The sequence below is a fragment of the Hoplias malabaricus genome, chromosome 16 (genome assembly GCF_029633855.1).
Source record: "Hoplias malabaricus isolate fHopMal1 chromosome 16, fHopMal1.hap1, whole genome shotgun sequence".
Taxonomy (NCBI): Eukaryota; Metazoa; Chordata; class Actinopteri; order Characiformes; family Erythrinidae; genus Hoplias; species Hoplias malabaricus.
The window spans coordinates 14,087,574-14,106,854 of record NC_089815.1 but is presented as its reverse complement, the minus strand read 5'-3'; the positions used below and the strand labels follow the sequence as shown (position 1 = coordinate 14,106,854).

The window sequence follows — 19,281 nt, the reverse complement described above, 5'->3', positions numbered from 1 at the left end:
TTTAATAACACGCAACAAAAAAAAATTTGGTGTGGTTTTGGGGGGCTGTAATGGATTAACAGCATTTTTATTCATTTAAATGGGGAATGGGAGTTAGGAGCTCGGTCACAGAACAAATTAAACTCGTAAGGTATTACTGTATTTAAATGTGAAACTGTTAACAGTTCAACAGATACATTTGAAAGGCTGAAGGAATCGATCCATTCTGTATTTATTGTTTAATTAAAAAGGGCCTTATAAATTCTGGGTGGAAGGCGGCCCTTCACCGGATTTTACACACACATTCACTTACACTGAGACCTAGGGATATTTTTAAGTAGCCAATGTGTGTGTTTTTGGAAATCTCAGTTCAAAAGTTCAGAACAGGGAATAAACTAAATATTAAAAAAAGGACCAAGCACTGATCCTTGGCAGTGCTGTTCTGTTTGAGCTGCTGCAGGGGCTAACACTTCTGCTCCGTCTCCCAGAGCCTAGATCTCTGGGAGCACAGAAGTTGCAGAGAGAGAGATGTGCCTCCCACAAGCTCTGTCTCTGGAATCAGAGGAGCCCCAGAGACAGAGCTGTGTTATCGCTGATTCTCAACTCTATGCAGGACTTTGTACAGAAAGTTATGTTACTAGTTGCTTTTTTGAAAATAACATACAAACACTGCATTCCTTTAAACACTGTCTTGGTTTAGAGTGGTGATGTAGGTGAATAAAGCATTATTGGATGTTGCAGTCAAAGTTATGGAAAATAAAATGCCAGTAAAATAAATAAGAAAATCGAAACAAAAACCTGAATATGGAAAACTAAATTTAAGATATTTTAAGACATTTTAGGTATCAGCAGGTAACCTGTAAGATGTGTCCAATGCCAAGTCTTCATATCTACACATCTACACTTCATTCAACAGGTCAAATATGAGACCCAACTGTTATGGATCAGCTGGATCAGCATATATATATATATATATATATATATATATATATATATATATGCATATGTTATATATAAAATATATAACACACTATTACTGAATATATACTGCTATTTACTGAATATTGCTATTGAATACTAAATACTGCTATTTACTGAATATAGATTCAGTAATTTCATGACTTGCATAGGGTAGTACATACAGAGTGTGGAGAGACTTGAGAGACTGTGTTTCTCTCATGATTTATGGTGTTTTGATGTCTGTTTTAAGAGGCTCTATGGCCCCCTACTGGACTGGCATCATAATGCAAATGTTTTCATATTCGTCTGGACAGGGATATTTTCAAAAACGGAATTCTGGGCCGCCTGAATGCATTTTAGCAAAAAGTTGATGTACCTAATGGGTTACTGGCTCTGTATCATAAATATTACTGTGCCAATTAATCATCAAGGCTAGTGATTAGGGTTGTAATGGTACAGAAATAACAGTAATAGGATGTAAATGCTGTACTGCTTGTCCTTCAGCCAGTGTTCGTGCACCTTTTAGTGACTTCTGTGTGCATTGCTAACTGGAGCACACTGAGAGGGCAGCAAACTGGTTTCCAAGTCAGGACTTGTGGTTGCAAACTTTGGTTCCGCATTAACTTTATCAAACATAGCACATGCTTATAAGCAGCGTACAGTCCAAACCGTGACTTCAGTACGAATACATACCCTTACACCCCTACTAGTGATAAATGAAAAATGCACCCTCACCAGGACTTCGGCTGGCCAAAGTGTAGGTAGTTGATGCTGTACAGGTCCATATCCTCTGTGTGCCAGGCAAAGGTGGTCTTCCACATGCCAAAGTACAGATACGGTGTGTTTACACCCTCGATAACGATGCCACACTCCTGCTCGACCATGTCCAGTAATGTGTTCAAATGACCTATGTTCCACTCTGTAACATCCTGATGAAAAATAAAGAAGCATACAAATAAAAAAATAATAGAATCTAAATAATTAATTTTAACTCAATTCAGAGCTACATAATTAATCAATAGCAAACTTCAAACACCTTAAAGGCCTTTAAAGTTTGATTTTTACACACGAAAACAAACACACATATATTAACGGTGTCTTTCACACTGAGTCCAGTGACAGACTGTGATGCTGCGGCAGATTTTGAATTAGAACCTGTTCTATCTTCTGTGTTGACTGATGTGTTAAAAATCAGGCCGACCAATCAGAGCACCGTTGTCAAGGTTACAGACAAAAAATATGAGCAGGAAGACAGTGGCTGAACGGCTCGTCTTGATCGCAGCAGAACACAAAAGCTTAAAACATAACTAATCTGCAGAGAACTAAAATGCAGAGATTAAAAAATATATAATCCCTTTTAATGAAAGGAACAACATGCAGAAGAAGAACCTCAAACTCCTCCAGTGACCTTCGGAAACACTGCTGAATTGTCCATGTTTTTCTGGAGACCTGCTGGGTGTTTCTGTGTGGTGTTGAATGTTCACAGTAAAATGTAAAATTCGTCATAGTTCCTACACAATAAATCCATCCAAAAATGTGTCAGACGCAGTGTGAAGATTCTACTGTGTTAAGAATCATATCCGTTTTTTAACATGCGAATACATTGTACTCTGTAACTGATAAAAATCCTCATTATCTTTTAACACAAGACAGGCCAAGCCTCTTTGACCTACTGATACTTAGAAGCACAGAGGCCCTGTCATGTGACACCTGAGTTCCTAATCTGAGCACCAAGATTGTGTCACCTATTTATAGTGCATTTTGGTGGTCATATATTTATGTTAATGCGAAATAATTTTATAGAACATTAGTGATGTCAAATATAATGTAGTAAAGTTAGGAAGTAAGTGGCAATTTAACGAAAAAAATTGTGAACAGAAACAAACTTTCAAAACTGAAAACATCAAAACGGTTTTACAGACCCACCAGACCACACAGAATAACAAAATGACTGACAAGAGTTGGCTGGATACATAAGGCATATGTACACAACACAATGTCTATTCATTGTGACCATTAGTGAACCAATCAGGGCTCAATGCAGGACTATAAAAAGATTAATGCCATCAGGGTCCTGTCTGTATGACCACTTCCACTGCTTCTTCCCGCTACTGGTTGGCTTCCATTCTCGTGTCTTCCAGGCTGTGGACCTGCGTTTGGCCGCCTGTGGCTACAACTGTCATCAGGCTAATAAGACTGTACAGGATTGGCATCGGTGCTGTCAGCTCCCGACTGCCCCTGGGCAGGTGTTTATTGTTCACTTCTGACGTGTAAGCAAAGCAAAGCAGCGTCCGATTAACCCTTTGCTTCTCTGTGCCCTGCACTGGACAAACAGATTGCTAATTTGTGTTGGCTTCTGCTGGGTTTTGTTTTGCAACTTTTCCACCTCTGTGCTTGCTGCTTTGTTTATTTATATGCTTAACTAAATTTTTTTTTTGGTTGTTTTATTTATCGTTATCGGCTTGGTGTTTGTGGTACGTGCCAGTATCCTCTTTCTGCTCTGTGCCTATCCTGTGTCCTGGGTGGTTTGTATTCCAAGCTTGTTCAATAGTCTGCTTTTGTTTATTTTTGTTTATTTTTCTATTCTGCTCTTCTGCTTTTTGTTTTGATCAAATTTTATGTAATTTATATTCTTTTTTTTTTAATAGATGTGTGTATATTATCTGTATTTTTGGTTGCACTGTGGGCTTACTGGGAGGAGACTAAATATTGTTGTGTAGAGTCACTGATGTGTGGTGTAACTTTCTAGTGTGTTGCTTACCATTTGCCTATTGCTTCTTTAGTGTGTGCATGTGGAGCATGTGTGTGATCAATCTCATGGGAGGTGAGTTTACCTCTCTGCCAGTAAGTGCTTGGCTCTTTAACTATACTTTTTTATTAGTCAAGTCAAGTCAAGTTTATTTATATAGCACATTTAAAAAGACAGTGAATGTCAGCCAAAGTGCTGCACAATAAAAGTCAACTAACAAAACAAACCAGATAAAATTATAAAACATACATGTAAAAGAAATAAAACAAATAAAAGAATCCAACAATAAAACGTTGTGGAGAAAAATACAGATAACAAGACAACATAAACCAAGGCAGAGACAAATGGCTAAAGTAATTTAAAAGGACCCAAAGGCCAGAGAAAATAAATAGGTTTTTAAACTGGACTTAAAGGTTACTACTGTAGGGGATTGTTTTGTAAAGAGTGGGAGACTGTTCCAAAGTCTTGGAGCGGCTGCAGCAAAAGCCCGATCACCTTTGAACTTCAACCGAGAGCGAGGGGTGTCTAAAAGCAATTTGTCAGAGGAACGTAGGGCACGTGAGGTAGATCGAAAGCAAAGAAGGTCCGAAATATATTTCGGAGCCAGGCCATGGAGAGCTTTGAAAACAAACAGTAAGATTTTAAATTCAACTCTGTATTTCACTGGTAGCCAGTGCAACGATTTCAACACAGGGGTAATTCTCTCCCTTTTCTTAGTACCGGTCAAAAGCCTTGCAGCTACATTTGGTTACAGTTGCAACCGTGACAGGCTCGATTGAGATATACCCAGGTACAGAGAATTACAATAATCGATACGGGAGGAGATAAAAGCATGTATAACTGTTTCCAGGTCTTTAAAAGACAGTATTCTCTTAAGTTTAGCTACATGACGGAGTTGAAAGAAACTACCTCTCACAACAGTGCTTATTTGCTTTTCAAATGTAAGATCGGTGTCAATGATGAAACCAAGGTTTTTTACTTGGCTGTGTACATTAGATGACAGATGCCCCAGTTCATTGGCCATGGTGGGGGTCAAGTGGAAATTCCGAAAATGATCACATCTGTCTTGTCTTGGTTCAGTTTGAGAAAGTTTTTAGACATCCAGCACTCCACGTCCCTCAAACAATCCAACATGAGTTTTAGTGAACAATTCTCTCCTGATTTCAGCGGAAGATAAAGCTGTGTGTCATCGGCATAACAATGATATGTAACATTATATTTTTGAAAGATTGACCCCAGAGGGAGCTTGTACAGGGAAAAGAGGATGGGTCCCAAGATAGAGCCCTGAGGTACACCACAAGTAAGAGATGCAGGAGAGGAAGAGGAAGACTGTCCTATATTAACAGAAAAAGTTCGATTTTCTAAGTAGGAGGCAAACCACTTCGTCTATCTTTCTTCCATTTGCGTTCTGCTTTCCTACATTGCTGTCTGAGTGCACGAGTAACACTGTTGAACCATGGCTGAGACTTTACTTTAAGTCTTCTACTTTTAAGTGGAGCAATTTGATCAATGATACCAATGCAAGTAGAATTAAACAGATCAGTCAGCTCATCAGTATTAGTGCCAAAAGGGGGATTTTCCATAATACAAGCTGAAGGAGAGGTTACATAAGCGGCAGAAAACTGACTGGCTGTATGGGGTGTGAAGGAGCGTGTACAATGATAAACAGGCAGAGTACTTGTAGGAGAAGAGCATGGAATTAGAAGGTCAAACAGGACAGATCTATGATCAGACCAACATATATCTATAATTTCTAAAATGCTTACTGAAAAACCAAAGGACAAAACAAGATCCAGAGTATGGCATTGCACATGTGTAGGACCGATAATGGACTGAGTCAGGTTAAAAGAATCGATAAGTAGTTAAAATTCCCTGACCAGTGGTTTAGAAAGACAGCAAACATGGATATTAAAATCACCAAGAATCAGGACTTTATCTGTACTAGGTAAGGTGACAGACAGAAAATCTGAAAATTCTTGAATGAAGTCTTTGTTGGGTTTAGGAGGTCTGTACACTAGAGCACAGAGTATAGGACACGACAATTCCATTTTACACAGCTGTATTTCAAAACTTGAATACTCTCCTGCAGTCAGTAAGCGGCATTTAAAATAGTTTCTGAAAATTGTTGCAAGCCCCCCTCCCCGACCGGTAGATCTGGGGGTATTAAAAAAGGTACAGTCACTAGGAGAAAGCTCAACAAGGGGGCTTGAATCATCTATAGTTAGCCAAGTTCACGAATAGAAAATCCAGGCAGCGGAAGACGAAGAAGTCATTTAGTAAAAAAGTCTTGTTAACCAGCGATCTAGCGTTGATCAACGCTATTTTAACTGGTACCGGTTCAGAAACTGATTGTGTAACTTTGTTCAGGGTTGAGTGTGAATACACCAGATGACGGTGGTTGCCAAAATTGACACTATTTCTTCGACCCCATGGTCTCATTTGATTGCGGCGGAACGCTGAATATATAGATGGAATAAGCTCTTCATTGCTAGTGCATTCAGAGATACAGAGAGCGCGGCGAGATCCCCGGTGAACGTAACGACGGCGTCGGGCTATTCCCATAGTGACACAACGCGCATAGGTCTGAGGGGGCAGTGGAGCCTTGGTCCTCAGATGCAAAAGCTCCGACGTCATATAACGCAGCATTTCACAGTGCAGGATAGCGGGGTTAAATAGGCCGTAAAACAAACCAAGCAGGACACCGATCGTCAGATGTATATCCACATAACACATCATGGATTCCACGTGAGTAGGCTCAGCCAAAACAACCAAACCACGTTAGCCAGCAAACCACTAAACCAGGAAATGTAGTTAGAACTACATACCTGACAGCATGAAGCAACATAAGGTGAACGCTAATTTGCAAACACCCGAAGTATCACACAGGAGTAGAGTGGAGCAGGGCAGCGAGGGCTCGTGTTAGGCTGGTAGATAAAAACTCGTACAGGTGAGACGAAAATATCCAGGGAAGACTGTCCAGAACTGTAATCCATTCGGTTGTGGAAAAATAAGGTCAAGCCACCAAATTTCAAGAACAAACAAACAGACAAACGAAACACTGGTTTAATAAATGTTAATGTTTAACAAATGTTTAATAAATTTAATTGTTTTTATTGGATATAGGTTTCTGTCTGTTGATAGTATCATGAACCTACGGACCTATCTAGTATACATGATGGTTTTCCCTGAGAATAAGTCCCTAGGGTGGCGTAGTCAATTTTATTTAGTTAATTTCAAATACCAGGCAACTGCCCTTTCGCCACACATATAAAGATATGGTATATAAATAACACCTGTGGACTGCGTTACATGATCCCCGAGCTTCACAGGTGTGGGGCATGACTAAAGAACATGAGGAAGCAAATCAAAAACAGCAGCATGTGGCAAACAAAACATAGTAAGAAACCTATGACCAAACACAAGGCAGCAGATTGTGAGTGTAGCTCCCTTTTCAGGGGCGCATTTCCAAGGTGCAGCAAAAAAATATCCCATCTCAGAAAACTGATGAGAGAGGGCGAACCAGAACAATAAAACATAAAGGACATCTTAGATACAGATGGTACAGAACATTAGACAAAATAACAAGAAAATGAAATCAGGGACAGGAAAATATTAGGAATCAAGGTCATAGCAATACAACAATATGCCGAAAACAGCAAAATGCAGAACATGATTCAAACACTGACTAAACAGTCCCAATTGTAAAACTTGAAAACCCAGCTGGAAATAGGCTGTGAGCCTCCCGAAAGTAAGCGGTTGGACGACCACACCAAAAAGCACCTTGCTGCCCTGTCCTGAGCAGACTGGGTGTTGCCAACTCTGGACTACTGTTTTATCACTCAAGGCACATGTAGCTGATACCAGAAGTGTCCGCACACCTGACAAAATCCTCCAAATTCTCCATTACATGAGTAGCCACTCCAGTGTGTTATCCATGGATCTGAAGCAGATTGCACCACCTTTCTGCATCGCTGTATTGGTCAGTCAAACTGTAACTTGGTGACCAGAGACTAAGTGATCCTGATGCATGTCTGTAAGTGGTAATTAAATGAATATTAATGCAAATGGAAAACTAAGTTTCAAAACATCAAAACACCACTAATACAGAAATAACAGGCAACAAAGAATAAATAAGACATGGCAAAGACAATGCTTCACAGGTGTGGGAGCAAGACCAAACAGCACATTAAGGATGCAGACCCAAAACAGAAGCACATGGCAAACAAAACATAGTAGATAATAGGGGTGAAACAATACACACAATTTCACAATGCAAAATACTGCCATTTTTGCTCCACGACACGATACCTTTTTTGATACGACATGGAGAAAGAACATGATTTTAATTTCCCTTTTATTTTTTGATGTCGAGGACAAAGAGGCCAATACCAACACAACAGTAATTTTCATAGAAAAATAAAAACATATAAAAAATGGGGACATGGTGCTAACAGAAGTTCTATCTAAAAGCAGAGCTTTAAGTTTCCAGTGTTTCAGCACTGACCTGCTGCTTTCAGTATCGCAACAGCCCCCTCTCCAATGGCTGCTGATTGGCTAAATAAAGGTGACGACCAATGAGAAGTGCGTTCTCTGTTTAGGAGCCGTGGGGTATCTGCCCCTTGCTCTGGCTGAGAGAGTGCTGCACGATTCTGTCTCAAACCATCACCATAACAGTGTGACCTCAATAATACGGAACAAAACACGTCCCATATCAGTTAAAGATGGAACGCATCTTTTAGTGTCCAAATTTGGGACAATTTTTATAAGACCGTTGGCAACACTAGTTCCAGCCCAGTCTTGCTCTCTCTGCTAGCCATTTAATACTACTTAATATATAATATTAGTATGTGTATTGTGACACCCCTACTAGATAACATAAGACTGAACACAAGAAGGCAGATGGTGACAAGTTGAAATTGGGTGTATGATAACACAATTTTAAAATCTATAACTGAATACTGGGAGGCACGGTGGCACAGCACATAGTGTCGCGGTCACACAGCTCCAGGGTTGTGGGTTTGAGTCCCGCTCTGGGTGACTGTCTGTGAGGAGTTTTGTGTGTTCTCCCTGTGTCCGCATGGATTTCCTCCGGGTGCCCTGGTTTCCTCACACAGTCCCACAGTCAAGTGTCCGTTGATGTGAGTATGTGAATGTGTGTCGCCCTGTGAAGGACTGGTGCCCCTTCAGGGTGTGTTCCTGCCTTGCACCCAGTGATTCCGGGTAGGCTCCGGACCCATTGCGACCCTGAATAGGATAAGCGGTTTCAGACAATGAATGAATGAATGAACGAACATTTGAGTACTGTACGATGTTCCTTAATTAAAAGGTACCAAATATGTACCGTTAGGTATCAACACAGACAGCAAAAGGTACAGTGACAGTTTTTTCAATTTGAATTTAACACACTTCAAAATAGTTGGGACAGAGGCATTTTATTACTGTATTACATAACCTTTCATTTTATTCACACTGTCAACTACATGTGAACATCGTTTTCTAGTTCTACACTTCACAATAGGAAACTGACCTGGACTTCAGTCAACACCCACTATATATGAAGCTTGTTGTACATGTTGCAGCATGTGCAGAATGAAGCAAAACAACGGTGAACAAGAGCCACTAGCACCTATCTGCAGGTTTAAGCACTAACTGGTTAAATATGGTAGTCAATCCTGTAGTACGAGTTGATTGAAAGAGGATGTATTGACATTTGTGGCTATGGCAAAATTTTTAAACATTAAGCCAAGCAGGTATGTGCAGTGTCAGATTATTTGTAATGGGTGATTGTGTTTGTGATGTGTGTTCTATAGTCTGTGAGGTGTGTTGGTTTCTGTATGATGTGTGTGATGTCAGAGGGTCTTTGTGTGATGTAATGTGTGAACACTGATTATTATATATATATATATATATATGGATGTCCCTTACCCTGCTTGACATGTTGCAGGAATGTAGTATCAGTTGTAGCCCATTGGGCTTAGTAACAGTACAAGTACCAACAATAGAAAGCACCAGTAGTTGATAGAGTTTCATTTCTTTAGAGCTTTTTAGTCTGTGTTCTTCATTTATTGGCCGAAAATATTGGTACAATAAACTGTAATATAGTCAAGTAGGTCTATGCCGTGTCAGATTGTGCTATTCCAATTTAAATGCCTGACGTGTTAAAAGGCAAGAGCTACACTCTGATTGGCTTTAGAGCGAGGCAACCTCCCCCACATCCACTCCTGCATTTAAATATTTTATATTTATATATAACTATTCTATAACAGCCTGCCCAATTTTAAGAGCACAGCTCACACATTACACACAGACTCTCTGACAATACACACATTACACAGAAACTGACGCACCTCACAGACTGTCAGACACCAGGGTGCAATTCCAGAGTGACTTCTGTGCTCTATGCTGTCTCTGTAACTCCATATCATGCTACATCTCCACAGAAACGCCAGAACAGCAAGGACCACCTTACAAACTCTATACAAACTTCCCCAAAGATCCCCTTCTATCTCAGGAAAGCTTATATGCTAGCACGTTGTTCATCTACCAGCGAATACCAGCTTGGACACTGGGAATTGCCGCTTGCGGCTATATTTTAAGGTTAAAAACATAAATTGAGCTCCCCTATGGCTGTCAGCACAAAATTCATTATGCTCTTACAAAGTGTGTCCATGAACATACCATTCAAAAGTCATGATGATTGGGCATTGTTAAGCCTGTCAAAAAAATGTAAAAATAACACTGAATTTTGATTGGCCGATCAAAGCAAAAATATTTTGCTGACCTGTACTGGTTTAACTGGGCTTGATCTTGACATTCTGGAGTCAGCGCTCCCATTGGCGGGACAAATCAGAACATGTGCCAAAACACTTACACAACTCCTATAAACACAGATTTTGTCCTAAAAAACATTGTAAATATAACCCCAGAAAACCAAATCAGCACCTTTGAAAATAGGAAGTCCATGTTTAGAGTTAATTTAAACTAAAAATGACATTCTTCTCTCACATTATATTTGCTATTAGCATGTCTAATTTTTTGAGAAAAAAGTTTTCTAGGTAGGTGAAATTTGTTAAAACGTCAAGGCATGTCACATCACCTCAGACATGGCTGAAAGGCCATGTGAAAACGCTTATTTTAGTCATATAAACTGTAGTGGAGTATGGACCGAATATAAATAACGAGATAACGAGATCAAAATGAAGAAATGAAAGGTTTTGAATTAAAACCTTTCCATTCTGAAGAGGACCTTTCGTCTGCGACCAAGGCACAAACCGTAGGGGTGCAAAGACCCTGCAGCCCCCACACACACACCTAATCTAACATCAAGGACACTTTCCAGGACACATGGCCCCCGACACCCTTCCTCCCCTCAGGAACTAAAGATAACAAGTTTTCATGATGATTTTAAGAAACAGAGACTTCAAACAGAGTGGGGAGTTTTACTGCCCCCTTTTACGACAGGGGCGCCTCAGGGTCTCGTCATTATCGCTTACAGAATCAGCAAATGGTTAACGAAAGTGACCTCGGTTGAACCCCCGTTGACTCATCTACACAACAACCAACGGCATGGACCAACAGCGACCCCAAATGGACACTGGCGAAACTACGCCTCGCTCGGGGTCGCCTAAGCAAATAACGGAAATGAAATCAAATTCTGATTAATGTGCATAAACAATATGTATTAATGTCACTTTCTGTGTCCTCCGATGAACGCCCACCTTCTAATGAAATGATGTGTATTACTGTTGTCAACCATGAAAAGAAGTTCTGTCTCTGATTAGAAAAGTGAATTAACACCAGGATTAATACTTCTAACGTATCATTGTAACTGGGACGTAAACACAACGTACCCAGGATGAAATCTTATGTAAATGTTTGATATTAATAATCCAGTACGCTCATTGTTGTATATTACTAACATGTATAAGGAATTTCAATACGCAAAATTTATATTTCGTTTCTGTGAATCGCTGATTCAAACTCCCCCTCCTCTCTCTCTCTCTCTCTCTCTCGTGAGAGTCACGTGAGCCTCGAACTCGCATCCAATCGGAAAAGGACGCCTCCCATTAGGGCGTGACAGCGCTGGCTTTGAAAAACAGTTGAGTTGGGACACAGTTCAGTTCAAGAAAAGCAGTTCAAGAAAATCAGAAGAGAGTTAACTTCGAAACATCAAAGAGATCAGCAGAACATCTCTTCAAGCTCAACCTCTCCAAGCGAGACGCCTATCTCTTCTCCACGCCGACGAAAGAAACAAAGAAGAACCCTAAAGACTTCATCAAAGCTCACAAGAGACGTCTTGAATTAGCTAGAGTATGAAGCCTTACTAATATGTCGAGTGATTTGAATATATTCTTTTCTTTTAATTGTGTTTTGTTTTATTGCCCATCGAAGTGTGATCTCACGAGTGATCCAAGTAGGCGAAACTTATTCATGGCCAGAATAAGATATCAACCTCTTTGATTAGTTAATAGCAGATATATTAACGTTATAAGCTGACTTCTGAGGGCATTACTCCTGGAAACCGAGCAACGAGACGAGCTAACACTCTGAAGAAGCCACTCCACTCGCCACGCCTGCAATTCTCCGAAAAGGGGAACTCTCGATCGACGCCGCTCCGCCTGAGGCCGAGAGCTTCTAACTCAACCGGAAGGGAATCTCCTTCACAAGCGGGCCTGTCTCTCACGACGTGGGAACGGCGAGAAACAACCCCAGAACACGGAGATTAAAACAGCAGGACGCGACGGCTCGGTGAAACGGCAAACGAGTAAGCTAGCTCAATTCTCACATTTTTCCAGGAGCTGATGCCTGATTAAGTCCCTTTATAATTTACAATTAATTAAACTTCAGTTAGCAACTTTAGTCACAAGCCAGAAGTGCCTAGCTCACCTTTAAGGTCAAATCGGTTTCCCCTGTGGTGAGGCCGTGAGATTACAAGGTCATGCTATGTTAATTAAATATCTTTCTTCTTATTAATAAAACTTTCATTATTTGAAATTACAGTGTATAGAGTTTGTTCATTAATTTTCCTGAAAATCCTGAAGTACTCACTTAGCTTGATTATTACCCATTCTCAAACTAATTATTTTAACGTTTTAATTGCTTAAGCTAATTATAAACTTTAATTAATATCATTAAGTCAATATCAGAGATCATAAGAGTTTGGATAAGGTCAACGCTATAAACACAAACTATAAATATAAATATAAAAATATATTTATATTTATCGGCGTATGACCAACATACGCTACATATTACCTTTATTATTTTTGGCACCCACGCGAGGCCAGGAAAAAGGCTTTTTAATGTACAAACTGTAAAACACTGAAACAATCTCAGCTTGGGTATGAAATACTTTCCGCTGTTTGTGTTGCTGAATAACGATTGAGATTCAAAGCTTGATGTGGGCAATTTCGTGTTGTGTTTGTTACTTTTGAAAAACTGTTCTGTGGTATATACCGTTGAGAAAAATAAGCTTAGTTGTTTTTGAAGAGCGCGGCTCTGCGCCATTTTGCATGCATTAAATTGAGGCCTGGGCACGTCTACTGCACGAAACTCCGCTTTAAGACTTTGCCGTTGGATTCGACCTCCCGCCACGAAATTCCAGCGAAGTTAGACCACCGAACCGAACACCTCCGTTCGTTTTAAACTGGGTCGCTACCAGCGTTAATAACGAGATCGCGCGCTAGGCGATTGGGAGGTTATTAAAAGAATCAGCCGAAGATACGGCTTGTGTTATGAGAGGTCTGCTCTCAACAGCTCTTCCTGTTAAATTGAACGCAGTTTCAGGAAAGGAACGACCCCCTTTGAAGGGGCGGAGCTGAAACTAAGGAGGGAAATTCAAAACGCCCCCAAAACAGAGGAAGACTAATTCCCTCTTGTGGTATAAGTGCGTAATTGCAGGGAAAAATACTTCATAACTAGCGTCTATTGAAGCGTGTCCTCCCGTGCTCCTCCTTGTGGTCAAGTGTGGTGCTACCCTTGACGTTTGATTCCCGTACACCCTCTAGTGGTTGGGAGGTTGTCCGCCGAGACAACATAAGTGTTTAGCAGTCCTCTGGTGTTTAAAAGTTATCATTACAGATGAAATTTTTTTAAAGTACCTTAGTGTAAAATCTCTGTTCCCCTTTTAAATTTTTATTTTTATTTTTGATAAAGTATCTGAGCGTTTAAAATCTTTATCCCATTTAAGATTTTAATCTGATAATGCCCTCTAGTGTTAAAACTTCCCGCTACAGTGGAAATTCCCATTTGTGTTATATTGTGTCTGCTCGTGCTGTGTTTATTGGGATTCCCACCAGCGCCGACTGGTGTCCATTGCTGCTATTGCATTATAGCTTGCTTGTAGCCCTCTGGTGTCCCAGTCTGGTATTACAATTTAAGTTCAACTTAAATACTGAAGCTTGCTGTTGCCATTTAGACTTACCTTCAGTACCCTCTAGTGGAGAAACTTGCTATCGCAATTGAAATTGTTGACCAGTTCACACTGATAAGACCTGGTATTACAGCTCTAGTGGCTGTCTCTAAACTCTGCACATCTGAATAATTACAAGTAAAGGCTTGGAAGCATAGTAAGCTGATACAGCTACAGCAGACGGTGTGCAGTAATTAGAGATTGACACTTTAACTTGATACCAGATCACAAACGCAATTAAAAGAGAAAGTCTTTTAATTTCGCTATTCTTAATAATTCTTTAATTCGGAAAATCCTTTTACTTCCATAATTCCTTAATTGGAAATTATATCTAGTAATAAATCTTACTTAATTTTAAAATTTTTAATCCAAATTTTTCGACAATTCTTTAATTCAATTTTTTTAATAATTTAATTATTGGAAAAAAAAAATTTCTTTCTCTTCTTTTGCTCACTTGCGTATAGCAATTTTCATTCCACCCTCTCCTACTAACAGACTTCCCTTAGAGATTCACAAGTGAATTCCAACACCACACCGACTTGCAGTTACTCTTAGAGCACGCGGTACAGGTGAATTTAGTTCGGTTTATTTAGAAAAGGGATTAACGGAATTAATCCTAACTAAACAGAAGTAAGTTACACCTCGCAGTTACAACACAACTAACATGGCAGAAGGGACTTTTTCCTCGGAAGTATATGTAGAAGGTTTGTGGGATGAGGCATTCTCTGTTCTGACCAGCATCACCAGTGATGTGATGCCTGGACTCGCAGAGACGGTGCAGAAAGCCTCATAGGCCCATCGTGACCACATGGTGGCTAAGTGGGTAGAGAACCACTTGACCGACATCCTCAAGGGCAAGCCCCGAACTGAGGCATTAGGTCAAATAGCCCTCCTCGCTGTAGTACAGCTCAGAGCCAGCGAACGTGAGCTCGACGTATCACGGCGACAGCAGGCAAAGGTAGAGGCAGAGTTAAGTCGACTTCAAAGCGAAATAGCTGAAGGGAACACACTGCCCCAGATCACTCCTGATGTGCCACCTAGTGCCGCTACAGAAAGACAAGGCCAGCAGGAAGATAGTGAGGATCAGGAACCAGACTCAGGGACCGTAACCTTTAGAGCTGCTGCAGCACCTCCTCTGGTATTAACGGGTATTTCACCTTCCCCTGTGTCTCCTGTCAGCCGTCCCTTACACCGCCCTGCTAGACCCAGAGCACTGCAACCCAGTGTCTGGTCCCCTCAACCTTTACCCTCTCACGGTCCCTCATACAAGGACCTAGATAAAATTGTGCGTGATATAACCCACTTTGAGCCCAAACCTGACGGTTCTAATGATATTTTTTCCTACCTTAAAGATATTGACTTCTACCTTCAAAGGTTCCCCGGGATCACCATAGATGACAGACTATATGTGATCAAACTGACCTCCAACCGAGACGTCAGTAACTTCATTGAACGTCAGCCAGACTATGTAAAAGCGCGATATGATGTGCTATGCCAAGCATTGGAGGAAGAATTCTCCAATCACCTGTCACAGACCGGACTGGCCGCTGCTTTGAACATAAAACAGCAATGCCAGGAATCCCCTCAGCAATATTATAACCGACTCAGACAGGCGTATTTCGGACCTAGAAATGACTCCGGAATGGAGGAAGAGTTAAATTTTAAATCACTATTTATCCAAAACCTCCATCCCCACACCAGTCATCAGCTGGGAGTCTCAGCTTGCCCTCGCACCCTGTCTAGCAGACAGCTGCGTGATTTAGCACTCAGGGGTTTCCTAAAATCCCAACAAATTCCCAACAGACGGTTCGAAACAGCCCAAGTCTTTAATGTCGACTCCAGCTCCCCACATTTAGAGTTGGAAGGTGCCACCCAGGCCGATCCACCAAGATCCGCCCTGGACCCTTCCTCCACTCCGTGGACTAGTGAGGGCCCGAAGCCTCATCTGCCCTCACACCAATACAAGCGCTACCCTCCTCGCAGGCCAGACAGAAATCGCGACAAAGATTTCTGGAACCCTCAGGACAGGGCTGGGTATGGTCATGACTATTACCCTGCAGAAAACCGCGGTGCGGGCCGTGGAAAACCATCACATCCCCATAAGGGATATGAGCGAACAGCTCAGAACCAGCTTTCTAATTACAATAGAGAAAAGAAAGAGAAATACTGGTATCAAAATAAAGAAAATCACGCTAAAGACAATCTTAAAGGCAAGGAATTCAGCTCTAAGGAGTTAGAGGACATCCGCCGAATGCTTGCAATGATTTGCAAAGAGAAAAAGAAAAAACCTGACGTTCTTTCTATCACCTCTGTGCGGTCTAGCCCAAAGCCATCCTCTAACACCCCAGAAATGTTAGAGAGTTATGTAGGAGAAGTGACAAGCGAAGCTCCGTCTTCTAGCGCACCGTGCAATCTCCTCGTGACCCAAACAAACACTGAAGACCCAATGATACAGGGGGGTGACTCGCAAACACCCTCCAGTGCTGTTTTAGTTGTTCAGTTAGACGGTAAAGAAGGTTTAACACCAAATGACCCTTCAGTCATTGAAGGCAACACACCCGTCCGACAATTCATGGGACACTTAACTGAGAAAGGGGTTGCACGCAAATTCTATTTGTCCACCATTGTGGAGAGAAGGCTAGTACATGAGGCCCTGTTGGACACTGCATCAGATGTCACGCTCATGTCTTCCGCCTTGTTCCACCAGGTTCGAGCCATTGCGCGGCGTGAAAATCGCGAGATACAGCTCCAAAACTGTTCTCTTAAAATTCAGCCGTATTCACATGCAGGCCTCACTATCCAATCTATGGCACTAATACACTTAGCCATCGGACCAATGACTTTAGTGCATCCAGTTAATGTGTCTCCTCTCGAAACAATTCCCTTCCTCATCGGCAAATATCTCCTTAATCGCTTCGAACCACTGATTGACTTCAAAAGGTCAAAGATCTGGGCACAAGTGCGTGAGCCTTTGCTCATCTGCACCCCACACCACCGGGAAGCTCAGTGTTGCCGTCTCGAAATCCGGCCTGAATCAATAGGAGATCCACCAAGTCAGATCCCTCACTTTGAGGAAGAGGAAACTGAGCTCATGGCGGCCACGCCAGAGACTGCAATCTCTTCCTGGCCCCCTAGTGCCATGTTAGAACAACGAAACACATTCCTATGCACTTTCACTAAACCGTCCGCAACAGACGCTCCTGGCCTTCCCATCGTGAATGGTCTCACAATACAGGACTATCATGTGGACAATGCAGTTCTGGCTCTGTGGACTGACAAGTCCGCCATAAGCCAAACCCTCTTTAACACTCTGCGCCTCACTCAACCAAATATTCCTTTGGTGAGCATTCCTTGTCGCTTTCCTCTTAACCCGACATCAAAAGCAATGTCACCCACTGATGGAATTTGCGCTTTAACTATCCAGTGGAACAAAAGGGTAATCACCCATTATTTCTTGGTCGTCCCTAACTTGCCGTACGATGCTCATATTGGAAGTGACTTCTTGGTGCGCCTCGATGTCCACGTAGACACCCTCAATAGCGTGCTGTGGTCTTTGACTGATGTTTCAACGGACACCTGGTCCTCAGATCTCAGCAACCTAGGCTCAGGACAAACTATTCCCGAGGTATGTCAGGTCACTAACCAAGGTTCACTTGTGGTACCTGCGAACACCGCAAATGTACCCATCCGCTTAGTCATGCGACCTGGCCAACACTTAAGCCACGCGCATGCACTTTTCCAACCGTCACCTCAGTTCTTCGAACTAGGCCTCACCCTCGAAGCCACACCTTTGGTGGAAACACGAGCAAGATCCACCTATCTGTTCGTACGTAACGAAACCACTCAACCCTTGACGATCCCTCACTCATCTTCTCTGGGTTGGTTAGTCAGTACGAAATTCCATAACTTCGAGTTGCGAATCCCGATCATAGGACCAATGCCTGAATCCCTGCTTCTTGATTATCCAGAATCAAAGGTGTTCTACACTCATCCGACACGAGCTGTTGCTCTCTTCTCAGCTCTGGACACGAGTAAAGATGCCATTTGCAGGATAGATCTCGCTGACGCCAATCAAATGACGGTCATGGTTCTTTCTTTAGATTCATCCCCGGAATCCTCCCGGGAACCATCTCTTCTTCCCGAAGCGGGGGAAGACATTTCAAATTCACGTACTTCAAAAGAACTATCTGACTCCGAATTCCGTATCCAAGTCGAACAAGTTCTAAAGGAGGCTGACGCCCTCCAAAGCAAAGAAGAACGTGAGAAACTCTGTGAAGTGCTCCTTAAATATCAGAAATCTTTTGCCAAAGATTCAACGGACTGTGGTCCCACTGATATTCATTCAGTGCGCATTCCCACTCGTCCAGGAGCACCACCCACGTTTGTCCGCCAATACAAAATTCCGTTGGCATCCTATGAACCGGTACAAGAAATCATTGATGACTTGCTGGAAAAGGGCATAATTCGACCCTGCAACAGCACGTACTCGGCACCATTATGGCCAGTCATAAAACCAAATGGTAAATGGTGCCTAACCATCGACTATCGGAAACTAAATCAACAGGTTCCCTTGTCTCGGTGGCCGATGACACAATTGGAGCAAGAACTTCCCTCGGTCCGAAACGCTAAATACTTTTCCACCATCGATGTAGCCTCTGGCTTCTAGACCATCCCGGTACTAGCCGAAGACACAAGCTCGCTTTCACCTTTGCAAACCGACAGTACACATTCACTCGGTGCCCCTTTGGATATGCCAACTCACCCGCGGAATTCAACATTTTCTTAAACAAAGCATGCCCTGATGCCCGCGAGCGAGGCACCCTCATATATGTGGACAACATACTCATGCGTAACCACTCCCTACAGGCACACATTGACGAGATTGATCATGTTCTTGACCAGCTTACAACAGCAGGTGCGAAAATATCACTCTCCAAATGTCAGTGGTGCAGAACAAAGGTGAATTACGTCGGTCTGCTCGTAAGCACTGATGGTGTGGAACCACAAGTGAGTCGAGTGCAAGGGGTAACAAACCTCGCAGCACCCACCAATCTTAAGGAACTCCGCAGTTTCTTAGGAGTATGCAACTACTCACGATAATTCATAGAAAACTATGCGGACCTAGCTCGTCCACTTTATGACCTCCTGAAAAAGGATACTCCGTTCACCTGGGGCGAAGCCC

At 42.0% G+C, this 19,281-nt stretch overlaps 1 protein-coding gene across 3 annotated transcripts in view; it reads right to left on the bottom strand.

Moving 5' to 3' along the window:
• kdm4b (lysine (K)-specific demethylase 4B) overlaps positions 1-19,281 on the bottom strand; it is a 170,214-nt gene that overhangs the window by 132,747 nt on the left and 18,186 nt on the right. For all 3 annotated transcript variants that reach the window (XM_066647154.1, XM_066647155.1, XM_066647156.1), the window contains exon 5: positions 1,675-1,868. In XM_066647154.1, coding sequence (XP_066503251.1) covers positions 1,675-1,868 — 194 coding nt within the window. The remainder of the gene's footprint in view (positions 1-1,674; positions 1,869-19,281) is intronic.